The following is a 14,056-nucleotide window of genomic DNA, read 5'->3' as shown; positions in this document are numbered from 1 at the left end:
ATACTTTTAGATATCTTTATGTATTCATTTTAAAAAATCTTTTGAAAACATTTCTTATGGAAAATATCAAATATACACAAAAGTAGAGAAATTTGAATAATGAATTCCTTACTCTAGTTCAACAGTTATCAACACTTGGCTTTTTCTATCTCTTCCCCCACCTCCACCTCACTGGATTATTTAAAAATAAATTCCAAATGTTGTAGCTATAAATCGTTAAGTATACCATAGTTACTGTAAATTTCTGTTAAGGTAATTATTTCTTTTTTTTTTTTACATATGTCTTTATTGATTTCAGAGAGAGGAAGGGAAAGGGAGAGAGATAAAAACATCAATGATGAGAAAGAGTCATTGATCGGCTGCCTCCTTCATGCCCCATACTGGGGATCGAGCCCACAACCTGGGCATGTGCCATGACCGGGAATCGAACCGCAATCTCCTCGATCCTAGGTCAATGCTCAATTGCTGAGCTACTTGGCTCAGTACTTAAAATTACCTATTGAAGTATTCATATAAGCAATTACGATGTATATTATGCCTTCATAAAAGTAATATTTTACTTCTAATTGTAGGGAAAATTATAAAGGCTGTTCCTGGAAAACTAATGAAAGAGGTAAATAATTTATGTGTATTCTATAACATGATAGTTAAAAGCATATTTAAATGTTAATAAATTTTAATGGGTTATGTGATACTGAAAATCATAATCTTAATTTTTAATTTTCAAACTATGATCTCTATATTACCACAGAAAGGTCAGCATTTGGAACCTTTCATCATGAATTTCATTAATTCTTGTGAATCTCCAAAGCCTAAACCATGTAAACCAGAACTGACCATTCTCAGCCCTACTTCAGAAAACAACAAAAAGGTACTGAACATTCCTTTAAAGAACCATAAGTTTGATGTTGTCCTACTTGAGATTACATTTCCATTATAGGGATAATCCTCTGTTAATTAAATGGATGGGACTTTTAATTTTCTTTATATGGAAATTAGTTGTATAGTGTAAGGAGGGTATTGTAAATAGTTGCTTGGTTCTTTGCTTTAACAAAATGTTTCTTTAGATGATGTATTTGCAAACTTCTACCATTTCTGTATTTGGGGGATTTTTTTTTAAAGTGGTTTTCTGAGGTTAGAAATCACCAACTTCAATAATCAAGGAATCACTTGCTATATGTATTTATGTTTACTTGAAGGTATTATTAATTTTGATGGTTTATAAAGTATTTTATCTATTCTTTAAACAAGTATTTTATTGTGTGCCTACTATTGAGTGTTAGACACTGGCAATATATATTCCCTGTCTGCAAGAAGCTCAGTTTAGTGCCAGAGTAGTGCTCAGCCTTGGGACAGTCCTCTTCTCCCCTGAAACACCTTCATTTTTGTTATTACTTTAACTTTACTGTTGGTAAACAGAAATACAGTGGACTTTTGTGTATTGATTTTTTTTAATGCAATAATTTTGCTATACTTGTATTAATTTTAGTAATATATTTATTAATGCTTTTAGATTTACAAACTTATTTGCAAGTGATGGCAGGTTTTGTTTCATTTATGGCTAGGACCTGCTACATAAAGAGAATGATTTCAGTGTTTCACCATTAAATAATACAGTGTAGCTTTTTTCATAGATATCCATTATGAGATCAAAGAAGTTTACATCTATGTTTATGGCTGGACTTTCCTTCTTATTCTGTCCTTGTTGGGTTTTGTTATCAATGTTATATTGACCTTTTTCTTTTGCTGGTAGAGTCATTGAAATTATTGGTTTTTTAAATAATTGATAGAATTTGTTGGTAAAGTCATCTAGGCCTTGAGTTTTGTTTGTAGGAAGTTTTTTTTTTTAATAGATTCTTTTTAGGAGGACAATTTTATTTTATTTTTATTTATTTAATATATCTTTATTGATTTCAGAGAGGGGAAAGGAGAGGGGGAGAGAGAGACAGAAACATCAATGATGAGTCATTGATCGGCTGCCTCCTGTACTCCCGAGACTGGGGATTGATCCCACAACCCGGGCATGTGCCCTGACCAGGAGTTGAACCCTGGTCGCCTGGATCCTAGGTCAACGCTCAGCCGCTGAGCCACGCCTGGCCGGGCTGTAGGAAGATTTTTTTTGACAACCAAATTTAACTTCTTTAATGACTATAATCTCTAGGTTTATTATCTTATGAATCACTTTTTTTATAGGTTATATTTTTCAACAAATTTTCCATTTTATCTAAATTTGAAAATCTTTTGGCCTAAAGTTGTCAATAATATTTTCTTTTTATTTTCTCTGACATCGTTATGTCCTCCCCCCCTTTTTTTTAATCCTCACCCAAGGACATTTTTTCCATTTTTTTCAGAGAGAGTGGAAGGGAGAGAGAGAAACATCGATGTGAGAGAGACATGTCGATTGGATGCCTCCCGCTCTCGCACCGACTGGGGCGGGGGATTGAGCCTGCAACTGAGGTATGTGCCCTTGGCCGGTCTCGAACCCAGGACCCTTCAGACTGAGGGCCGATACTTTGACCACTGAGCTAAAATGGCTAGGGCATCCCCTTTTGTTTATGTCTTCTTCTTTTTTTTTTTTAATCTTTTTTGATCAGTTTTGCCAAAGGTTTTGTCCATTTATTTTTTGGCTTTGTTGATCTTTTCTATCAAATTTTTTTTAGTTCTTTAATTTCTGCTATTTGATTATTATTATTAAGAATAGATGCTTTTTGCATAGTTTGGGGGTAAGGAGGGTTAAGATTTAGTTGCATTTCCTCATTCATAATTCTTCATATCTTGTTTTTTTCACATTAATCAAAGTCCCTTCTGGGCTTTGACTATTATTGTCCAGATATACTTTGCTAAAAGCTTAATGTTCACTTCTAAACACCCTTTAATTAAATAGTGATTTATAATTTTTAAATTATGTTAGTTTTAAAATTAGCTATCATTAATACCTTTATACATATTTATGTTCATTTGCTCCTTTTGGTGTAAAGAAACAAAAGGGCTCTTTATAGATAATGAATTCTGGAATGAATGTAGACTTTTATGTAATATTTTGGGAAGAACATTTTTAAAATTCAGTTTTGGCTATAAGTGTGTCATTTTAGAGCCAGATCTTAACCTGATACTCTGTTTTGATTGGGAAAAATTTAAATGTTTTTGCCTGTGTCACTTTAGCCTTAGTGATTATTATCAACAGGTGTAATGAACTACATATCTCTATATTATTTCAACTTTTTCTTTAGCTTTTCAATGACCTGTTTAAGAATAATGCAAACCGTGCTGAGAATACAGAAAGAAAGCAAAACCAGAATTATTTTATGGAGATGATGACTGTAGATGGAGTTTATGATTACCTGATGTATGTAGGTAAGATTGACATGGTAACTATTAAAATCTGTTTTTTATTCATGTATCATATTCTTATGTGATGCAAATTAATGCTCTTAAGTATTGCTGTGTTGTAACTTTTTTAAAAATTGAAAGTAATTCTTTTATAAGAATTCAATACAATTGGCCTTGAACATATTAAGGTTTACTAGTGTTTACAAATAAAATATTGACCATTTGTTTTATTTTTAAAAAATTTATCTTTATTATTGAAAGTATTACAGATGTCCCCTTTTTCCTCCCATTAACTCTCTCCACCCCGATCCTGCCCCCTCCCCAGGCCTACACTGCACTATTGTCTGTGTCCATGGGTTATGCATATATGCATATAACTTCTTTGGTTAATATCTTCCTGTTTTTTCCCCCCTCCCTTTCCAAAATACTCGTCTGTTGCATGTTTCAATGTCTCTGGGTCTATTTTCTTCATTAGCTTCTTCTTAAAGAATACCCTTCAACATTTCATGTATTACTGGTTTGGTGGTGATGAACTCCTTTAGCTTTTTCTAGATTGTGAAGCTCTTTATCTGACCTTCAGTTCTAAATGATAGCTTTGCTGGGTAGAGTAATCTTGGTTGTAGGTCCTTGCTTTTCATCACTTTGAATATTTCTTGCCACTCCCTTCTAGCCTGCAAAGTTTCTGTTGAGAAATCAGCTGACAGTTGTATGGGTGCTCCCTTGTAGGTAACTGATTGCTTTTCTCTTGCTGCTTTTAAGATTTGACTTTAACTTTTGGCATTTTAATTATGATGTGTGGGCCTCTTTGGGTTCCTCTTGTTTGAGACTTCCTGTGCTTCCTGGACTTCTAAGTGTATTTCTTTCACCATGGGGGAAGTTTTCTGTAATTACTTTTTCAAATAGGTTTTCAGGTTTTTTTTGCTCCGTCTCTTCTCCTTCCAGTATCCCCATGATATGAATGTTGGTATGCTTGAAGTTGTCTCAGAGGCTCCTTATGCTATTTTCATATTTTTGGATTCTTTTTTCTTTTTGTTCTTCTGATTAGGTGTTTTTTGCTTCCTTATATTCCAAATTGCTGATTTGATTCTCAGTGTCCTCTGCTGTACTGTGTGTCACTCATGGATGTGGTAGGGTTGTAATCTGGCGTAGTCTGAAGCTGTCCACTGGCTCTGGGGCCTCCTAGGAGGTACAGAGTCATCTTTTGCCTGTTCCCTGCCTGGGGCTCTCTGGCATGAGCTACAGAGTGATCTGCAAATACCTGCTACTCGTGTTGGTCTTGGAAGAGATCAAGCTGTGAACCTTGGCAAGCTGCAGCTAGTGCCGGGCCTGGGGCCATTTATCAGGAGGTATGGGGCACACTGAGGCCAGCTGCTGCTTGTTTGAGAGATTTTAGGAAAGTCTGCAGCCTGAGCCACGACAGGCCATTCATATGGAAAAGCCAATGCAAACAGCTTGAGTGGGGTGGGGTCTCAGGGAATCACCAGGGCCAGCAAACAGTGTGGTCCAGGTTAATGGAGACTCAGATATGGCACCTGTCAGTTGGCTCTGGCTGGGGAAGTCTCAGAAGAGTACCAGTGACCTCTGCCTTTACTTTTTGTTTGAGAGGAAACTCCCCCTCAGTTCTTTCCTTGATGCCAGACAAGTTAGTTCCTCCCCTTATGTTCCTGGATCCTTTCAAGCTCCTGCCCCAGTGCTGGAACTCAGAGGGAGTGACTCCAAGTAAGTCCATGCACCAGCCCTTTAAGAGGATCTGCCTGGGACTCCAGGAACCCTCTCTGTTACTCAGCCACAATTCCTGCTGGTTTTTATAGCCTGAAGTTATAGGGACTTCTCTTCCTGGCACTGGAACCCTGGGCTGAGGGGTCTGGTGTGGGGCTGGGACCAGTTGCTCCTCACGAGAGGCCTCTACAGCCAAGATACCCCTCTTGATTTTAAACCACCACACGTGGTATCATACCTGCCCCTTAGTGCCTTTGCCCCTCCTACCTGTCTCAGTGTGATTTATTCTTTAATTCTCTACTTGTAGCTCTTCCATTCAGCCAGATTTCAGTCGGTTCTTAATGATGGTGGTTCTGTACTTTAGTTGTAATTTTGATGTGGTTGTGGGAGGAGGCGAGTATTGCATTTACCTATGGCGCCATCTTGGTTCCTCCTCTCACCTTACTCTTTCAATTTTGTTCTCTCTGTAGTCTATCTTCCCTTTGTGTTTTTTTATATTGGAAAATGTTAAAATATATATTTATCTTAAACAAAGTATTCCATGTGATCCTTTCAGGACGAGTGGTTTTCCAACTTCCTGACTGGCTTCATCATCTCTTAATGGGAACTCGAATTCTCTTTAAAAACACCCTGGAAATGTACACTGACTACTATCTTCACTGTAAACTAGAAAAGTTATTTCAGGAGCACCGTTTGGTCTCACTTATAACACTTCTCAGAGGTTTGTATTTTCTCATGTATTTGTTTCATATTTTGTGTACTTTTAATGATTTTAATTGGATCTAAAAGAGTAAGAAGTCTTTTTTTAATTTGGCTTATTAGTTTTTCTATGAGAAAATAAATACTTTTTGCATAATACTTGAAAATTCCAGTAAACACTTCATTTTCTCTTTTTAGATGCTGTATTCTGTGAAAACACTGAACCTTGCTCTCTCCAAGACAAGCAAAAACGAGCAAAACAGACTTTTGAAGAAATGATGAATTACATTCCAGGTATAATATTTAAGAAGTAGTTTAATGTAGATTTACACTACTTTGAGGTCACAGTGTATAGTAATTATTGGAGCTAATTTTTACTGTGAGTTTTCATTTTAGAAATAGTTTTAAGGGCCAATTAAAATTAACTCAGTTAAATAAAATTTGGTTTTATAGTGATAGCACTAAGAACTTTAAGACAAGGCTATTTCTATGCACACAGACTGATTCTTTTAACAGTAACTTGTAATCAATCAAAGTGACATGTTTGTGGGGCAATTGGAATCCTGCTGTCTACTTTACCATGAGAAGAGCTATACTAGTATGTATGACTAAAAGATCAAAATTCATTCCAAATGTATTGAGCACCTTCTATGTGCCAGGCACTATGCAGAGTGCAAGGGATAAAAAAAGTCTACTTGGTAGCTAAAGTCTAGCAGGAAGACAGACATGCAGTCAAAACATACATGTGATAATAGAGTTATTTTCAAGTCACAGAGTATCTCAAAGGAAGAGGATGATCACCTCTTGTAAGGAGATAGGCTCAGGCCACTAAGTAAATGAATGGTAGTAACCTCTTACTAAGATGGGAAATAGAAGGGAAAAATGTCAGGGGTGTCAAAGCAGTTTAGGACATTTTGAGTGTAAAGGGCCTATACATTATTCAATAGGAAATGTCTAGTAAGCATTTAGCTGTCCAGGTTTGGAAATTGAAGGAATGATGGTACAGGATAGAGATATTGGGAGTCACATGTGAGTGGATAATAATGCCCAGAGAGAAAATATAGAGTAAGAATTGAAGAGGGCTTAGAACTATAACTTACAGAATTCTCATCATTGAAAAACTAGTCCCAGAGGAAGGGTATTGCAGCTCTGTGTGAAGACAATTAAGTTAAATTCCTGGTCTGAATGTAAAACTGAACAAAAGCTATTTTTGAGTAAGTCTTCTGTAGGTAAATGATGAAATAATTTCTTACCTGTTTTATAATATGATAGAGCATTCACAGTTTTAACAGTCAGGTTTTATTTTGTTTTTTTAAATATGTTTTTATTGATTTTAGGGAGAGGAAGGGAAAGGGAGAAGGGAGAGGATAGAGATAGAAACATTGATGAAAGTCATTGATCGGCTGCCTTCTGCACACCCCCTACTGAGGACTGAGCCTGAGACCTGGGCATGTGCCCTGACTAATCGAACTGGTGACCTCTTGGTTCATGGGTTGATGCACAACCACTGAGCAACACCAGCCAGGCAACAGTCTTGATCTTGATATTCAGGAACAACGTGGAAAGCCAATGAATATAAAAATTTGTTATTTTACGGAGGCATAAATTTGAATCATATCTACTTTAAGCCTTTTGTTTGGGAAGGAGTAATTTAGCTAGTGAGTAAACTTGGCATGTCATTCTGTTGTCCTTTACTCCTCATTTCTTAGTGACTCCTGAAGGATCTGAAAGGATCACTTTTGTTTGTTTGTTATGTTCCATGCATATTAATTAGGAAAGTCTATGTAATATTAGTGAATTAGAGGATTCAAAAAGATCCATATTGAGTTACTTAGCTTGAAAATACCAAGGATCTGCTATGCATATTGTAAATTAAATTTGGCCTTTGCCTCTTAGGGTTAGATTGATCTCATAGAAGCAAACATAAAGTGAGGATTTTCTGTGAACATCATTAATGATGATTGGGCAGAAGGGACAAATATCTGAGTACCTTATTTATTTATGAATGATTTTTCTTTTCTTGTTTGGGGGAAAACATTCAGCAGAAATTTTAATAAAGACTGATTCTTTTTGGTAACAAGTGATACTTGACACTTTCTGGACCCTAAATTAGTGTTTAAACATTTCCTAAAAGGATTGTTCTGCAAGATGGTTAATAGTAATTATGCAAATAGTACAGAAACAAAGTGGTCATATTCATTTAGGAAAGTCTGTGTTAAAAATTCAGTTAAAGTTTTTTTTTTATATTAAGATATTTAAACATGAAAATATGTAGAGTAAAAAGTAGGTGCCATCCTCTTCCCACTGTGCAGAAATAGCTATTAACACCAGTTGGTGTTAATCCTCACAGACATTTTTCTGTGCATTTCTATACATGTATGTACAAGTGTAGACATAATTTTAGGATTTTATTTTGTTTTCCCTGAATGGAATAATACAGTATGTATTATTTTGAACTATCTTTTCTCCCTTAATAGTATAGGCATATTTCTTTACTGCGACATTCCTGTATGCTTGTAGTATGCTTTGTGCTTTGTGAATATCCAAAAAGAGCATGCCTGATAGTACATTTCTCAACTTGACTGTAGAACCCTTGCAGAAACCCAGGTTTAGAAAATTCTGATTTACAGTTTTTGCATAATATCTGGGAAACAGGGTGGAGATTTTCTTTTATGATGCAGTTAATGATGAGTCACATTATAATGTAAAATTGTTTCACATGTGGCTTTCTTGTTTAGATGTGATTGTCAAGTGTATTGGTGAAGAAGCCAAGTATGAAAGCATCAGGCTCCTATTTGATGGCTTACAGCAGCCAGTTCTCAACAAGCAGGTAAAACTCATTAAAGCAGGTTGACTAGAGATTGCTAGGTTTGGTGAGTGACACAGTAGGGGGTGTGGTATATTATTAATTGTGAAGTGACACTGCACTAAATCGAGGTGGTGTAATTCAAACATTCAAATAGAAAAAAGTGTGTTTTATTTGTGTTACTCTTTTTAGGTGATTTTTTTTCTTTATAACATGAATTGTTTTCATTTAAAATAAACATTCATTGTAGAAAACTTGGAAAATACAGAAAATTCATGAAATAATGTAAAAATTGAGAAATTGAGAATTTCTACTTCAAATAACATAGAATAACCACAATTAACATTTTAACATTTAGAGTCCATACATATCTGTTGAGATCTTAATACAGTTACAGTTTTGTATCCTGTTTGTTTCTTTAAAGTTTTTGTTATTTATAAAATACCTAACATAAAATGAATTATGAGGCATAATAAAATGTCCACAGGTGAACACATGAGTATCTAACACTCATCTTAAGAACAGAGCATTATTGATACAATTGAAGCTATTTTTGTGCTTGTTTTGTACTGTCAGTTCTATTCCCTGCCTACCCATTTAGAAGTAACCATAGTCCTGAATTATGTTTATCATTTTTATGGGTTTCTTTGTCTAATGTTTAAAAAAAATTTTTGTGCTTCAGCTGACTTATGTTTTATTGGACATTGTGATACAAGAACTGTTTCCAGAGCTCAATAAGGTAACTGAAAAGCAGCAATTTTATTATTTATGTTTTTAATCATATGCTGACATTTATTTTAATAGGGACATAAAAACTAAGGAAATCTTTGGGGCTATGATCCTTTTAAAAATGAACAACGTTAACAAATAGCTCTTTATGTTTTCTTTATTCAACATGCTCAAACATAGAATGGATTTTGGTGTCAGGAACTGAATAGCCTTTGCCTTGACTTCATCCCTTCTAAAAGCAGAAAGGGACCCTATACCCTGTAGAGTCTTTCCAGAGGAAGGTGTGAGGTTAAATCCTAGCGCTTGAATGGGCCAAGTTCTCCAGGCCGTCATCTGCAACACTGAATACTGTGTAAATCAGATTTGAGTATTTTTGAAGCAGCTGAACTTATATTAACCCAAGAGCACAAAATGAATTTTAAAAGAGGATGGTAATATTATTATTATATTGACTCTTGAGGATTTGGAGGTTTGAGCAAAGATTTAAGTCATTGTTTTTTACTGTTTTTATTTTTCTGACTAATCCCTTTGATCAGATGAAATAACTGCTCTTCAAGATTGTGGTATAGCAGTGAAATGCCAGTTTCATAGAGTAGAAGAATTCAGATTTGGACTATTTGCCTATTAATTATAAGTTTTCATTAATAGTACTATTATATGTATATTAAAACAGGGTGGCAGTTACAGAAATTTTATGTTCAATTTACATGGGAATCAGTACAGAAAACCTTCAGCTCTCTGTTTGAGACTTTATAAAGTCTGTCCCTATTTACCTTGCCATTTTTCTCATTTCTAAAACATAAATATTACCTGAGGCATATGCCAGCTAATTTCTTTTGGTTTAATTTATATCTATAATTTATATATATTTATAATTTATATATATATACACACATATGTATGTATATATATGTCTTAGGTAGAATTTTAATACACTGGAACTATGGAACTGTTAGGTAATTCATAAATAAACCCTATTTTATTGTCTTTGATTAAATAGATTTACTTTTACTTTAGGTACAAAAGGAAGTTACCTCTGCGACATCCTGGATGTAAACATTTGGATTTGGGGTAGAATAACCAGTTGAAATTTCTGCTGTGCTAATGTAGTAGATTTATACTGTTTTCTTTTACTTTTGTATATTCTTGTATATATCATGTAATTCTGTGCCTGAGATTTTGATTTTTTTGTTTTAATAAAGACTGACACAAACTTAATTATGATTAAAGTGATTGGGTTTATAGCCTTTCATTTTACACCTGTTATCTAAATCTTATTAAAATATGTCACTTGTTACTACCATTTTTTAAGAGATAATTCATAATCCCCCTAGGACAAACAAATAAGGCCGACAACCTTTTTATTGTATCATTTTTTGTTGTTTGTTTTTAATTTATCTTTATTGTTGAAAGTATTACAGGTGGCCTCTTTTTTACCCCATTGAACCCCTCCACCCCGCATCCACCCCACTCCCAGGCCTTCCCTATAACAATGTTTGTGTCCATGGGTTATGCTTATAGACATATAAGTTCTTTGATTAATCTCTCCCCACCCACTCCCCCACCCCACATTCCCTCTGAGATCCCTCAGTCTATTCCATGCTTCTATGTCTCTGAATCTATTTTGTTCATCAGTTTATTTTGTTTATTACATTCCACATATGAGTGAGATCATGTGGTACTTGTCTTTCTCTAATTGGCTTATTTTGCTAAGCATAATACTTTCCAGTTCCCTCCATGCTGTCCCAAAGGATAAGTGATCCTTTTTCACAGCTGCATAGTATTCCATAGTGTTAATGTACCACAGCTTTTTTATCTACTCATCTAGTGATGTGCACTTGAGAAGAATGTATATTCTGCAGTTTTGGGGTGGAATGTTCTGTAAATGTAAATTAAATACATCTGATCTAGTGTGTTATTTAGGGTCACTGTTTCCTTGTTGATTTTTTGTCTGGAAGTGAAATCAGTGGGGTGTTAAAGTCCCGTAGTATGATTGTCTTGCTGTCGATCTCTCATTTAAGTCTTCTAGAAGTTTTTAAAATAGATTTAGGTGCTCCTATATTGGGTGCATATATGTTTATCAGGTTTATGTCCTCTTATTGGATCAATCCCTTTAGTATTAAGTAGTGACCGTTATTATTTCTAGTTATAGTCTTCATTTTGAAGTCTATTTTATCTGATATGAGTATTGCTACCCTAGCTTCTTTTTTCACTTCCATTTGCATGGAAAATTTTTTTCCATCCCTTCACTCTCATCTTGTGTGAGTCTTTTGTTTTGAGGTGGGTCTCTTGTAGACAGCATATATTTGGGTCATGTTTTCTTATCCATTCAGCCACCCTATGCCTTTTTATTGAAGCATTTATTCCATTTACATTTAAGGTTATTATTGATGGATACTTATCTATTGCCATTTTAATTCTTTATGCCTATGTTTTTTTCCCTCTATTTTTACTTCTAATTACAACATTTTCTTTAACATTTTCTGCAATGCTGGTTTGGTGGTGATAAACTCCTTTAGCCTTTTTTTGTCTGGAAAGCTCTTTATTTTACCATCTATCTTGAATGATAGTCTTGCTGGATAGAATAGTCTTGGTTTCAGATCCTTGTTTTGCATTACCTTGAATACTTCATGACATTCCCTTCTGTCCTGTAGTGTTTCTGATGAGAAGTCAGCTGACATTATGGGAGCTTCTTTGTAGGTAACAGATTGCTTTTCTCTTGCTGCCTTTAATATTCTCTCTGTCTTGAATTCTTGGCATTTTAATTATGATGTGTCTGGACGTGGACTTCTTTGGATTATTCTTGCTTGGGATTCTCTGTGCCTCCTGAACTTGTGTGACTTTTTCCTTGACCAGGTTAGGGAAGTTTTCTGCCATTATTTCTTCAAACAGGTTCTCTAACCCTTGCTTACTTTAGACCTCCTCTTGCATTCCTATGATGTGAATATTGTTATGTTTCATGTTGTCCCACAGCTCCCTTGACTGTCCTCCTATTTTTAAATTGTTTTTTCTTTTTGGATCTCTGATTGAGTGATTTTCTACCCTGCCTTCTAATTTGCTGATCCAATCCTCAGCTTCCTCTAATCTGTTGTTTATTCCTTCCAATGTATTCTTTATTTGTGCTATTCATTCTTAATTTCCTTCATAGTTTTTATGTCTTTTTTCATGCTGTTGAGCATCCTTGCTGTCAGTATTCTGAACTCTATATCTGATAGATTGCTTATCTCCATTTCATTTAGCTCTTTTTCTGGAGACTTCTCTTGTTCTTTCATGTGGGGCTTTTTTTGTCTCCCCATTTTGGCTGCCTATTTAGGTTTGTTTCTATGTATTAGATAGATCTGTTAGGACTCTCAGTCTTTTTGGAGGGTTTCTGGTTAAGGCCAATATCAGATGCAGTTTGTGACTGGCTCTGAGTACCCTGTTTGGAGCTATCAACAACCCTTGGCTTGAAGTCTCCTGTGCTGGGGCTGGGTGCATTTAGACAGGACCAAGATGTGCACCAAAGTCTGCTTTTCTAAGGCCTGGGTCCAGAAGCAGATCAGGCAAAGAATCAAAGCACTCTGAGGTCTGCCTCTGGTGCAGGCTGATTAATTTGATTCTGTTAATGAGCCTCAGGCTGTAGAAACTCCTCTGGGTAGGGGAAGAGGTTTTCCAGCAGGGTGAGGCAATTGCTTCCCCCACCAGGCAAAAGCAACAAAACTGTCTGTCTGAGAAAGATGTCCTCTGCAGTATGGGGGAATGACTTGGCACAGGAATCCAGAGGGGTGCCCTCTGAGCTCTATCTCTAGAGCCCACAACCCTAGATTCTCCTCACACAGCTCCAGTCCACTCTGCCCCCCTTCTGCCAGAGCCCAAGGTAAGTGGCTGAATACGAAACTTTGTGCTTTGGCTCTTTTAAGAAGGTGCCTGCATTTCCAGTTTTGTCTCTGTGGCAGACAGAAACCCTGCTGCTTTTCACAGCCAGATGTTATGTGGGCACCTTTCTCAGTTCTGGTGCTCTTGGCTGGGAAACCCAACCTGGGGTTTAGACCCCAGAGTCCTCAGTGGGAGCTGCCCCCAGCTGAGATATCCCTCCAGACCTTCAACTGCTGTCTGTGGGAGCCTAGCCAGTCCTCTTGTGCCTCTAGTCTCTATGTGATCTCTGCTTTTCCTCCTTGGTTGTGAGGGTGCTCTCCAGCTCTTCTTCAGTTGCAGTTGATTGTTCAGGATGGTTTTTCTATATTTTAGTTGTAATTCCAGTTTGATCCCAAGAGAGTGTCAGTGTAGCTTCCACTCAGTCTGCTGCCATCTTTAATCTCTTATTGTATCATTTTGAAAATAATTATGTTTAGTGTGGAAAAATAGGAGTAAGATCTTACTTGCTTTCTTATTTAGAGTTAATACATTTTAGGAGATTTATTTTTCCTTTTCCTTAATTTTCTACATAGTTAACTGTTTATCTATGAAGAAGACATATTTTATGAGTTTTTCAGAACAAGGGACTTAACTTTGATTTTGTTGAATGCTTGATAGGGCCCTTTTAGGTATGAAAACTGAGTACTTACAGTATTTGTAATTGTGTGGTTGCAAGTAGATTTCACTGAATGTATGTAACTATATTCCAAAAGCTTATAGGTAAACAATTTAGTGAAGAAGATTTTTGGTTTATGTTGTCAGTTGTCCCTCCAAAAGAAAAATGTGGAATTCACTGTATTCCTTGAGGAAAGTTAATTTAAATGATTACTTTTAAAAATTCAGTGTTTTGAATTCTACTTACAATTCCTTCCCATTCTA

At 35.8% G+C, this 14,056-nt stretch overlaps 1 protein-coding gene across 2 annotated transcripts in view; it reads left to right on the top strand.

The window, feature by feature from the left end:
* The window catches only part of SNX14 (sorting nexin 14), a 63,690-nt gene extending 53,189 nt beyond the window's left edge, over nt 1-10,501 (top strand). For both annotated transcript variants that reach the window (XM_016207320.2, XM_016207319.2), the window contains 8 exons: nt 573-613; nt 752-871; nt 3,231-3,354; nt 5,606-5,770; nt 5,947-6,042; nt 8,487-8,578; nt 9,237-9,293; nt 10,301-10,501. In XM_016207320.2, coding sequence (XP_016062806.2) covers nt 573-613; nt 752-871; nt 3,231-3,354; nt 5,606-5,770; nt 5,947-6,042; nt 8,487-8,578; nt 9,237-9,293; nt 10,301-10,339 — 734 coding nt within the window. In that variant the 3' untranslated portion in view covers nt 10,340-10,501. The remainder of the gene's footprint in view (nt 1-572; nt 614-751; nt 872-3,230; nt 3,355-5,605; nt 5,771-5,946; nt 6,043-8,486; nt 8,579-9,236; nt 9,294-10,300) is intronic.
* Nucleotides 10,502-14,056: the final 3,555 nt, after the last annotated feature.

This window comes from Miniopterus natalensis, chromosome 5 (assembly GCF_054644295.1).
Source record: "Miniopterus natalensis isolate mMinNat1 chromosome 5, mMinNat1.hap1, whole genome shotgun sequence".
Classification (NCBI taxonomy): domain Eukaryota; kingdom Metazoa; phylum Chordata; class Mammalia; order Chiroptera; family Miniopteridae; genus Miniopterus; species Miniopterus natalensis.
This window is presented reverse-complemented; position numbering and strand designations above follow the sequence as displayed.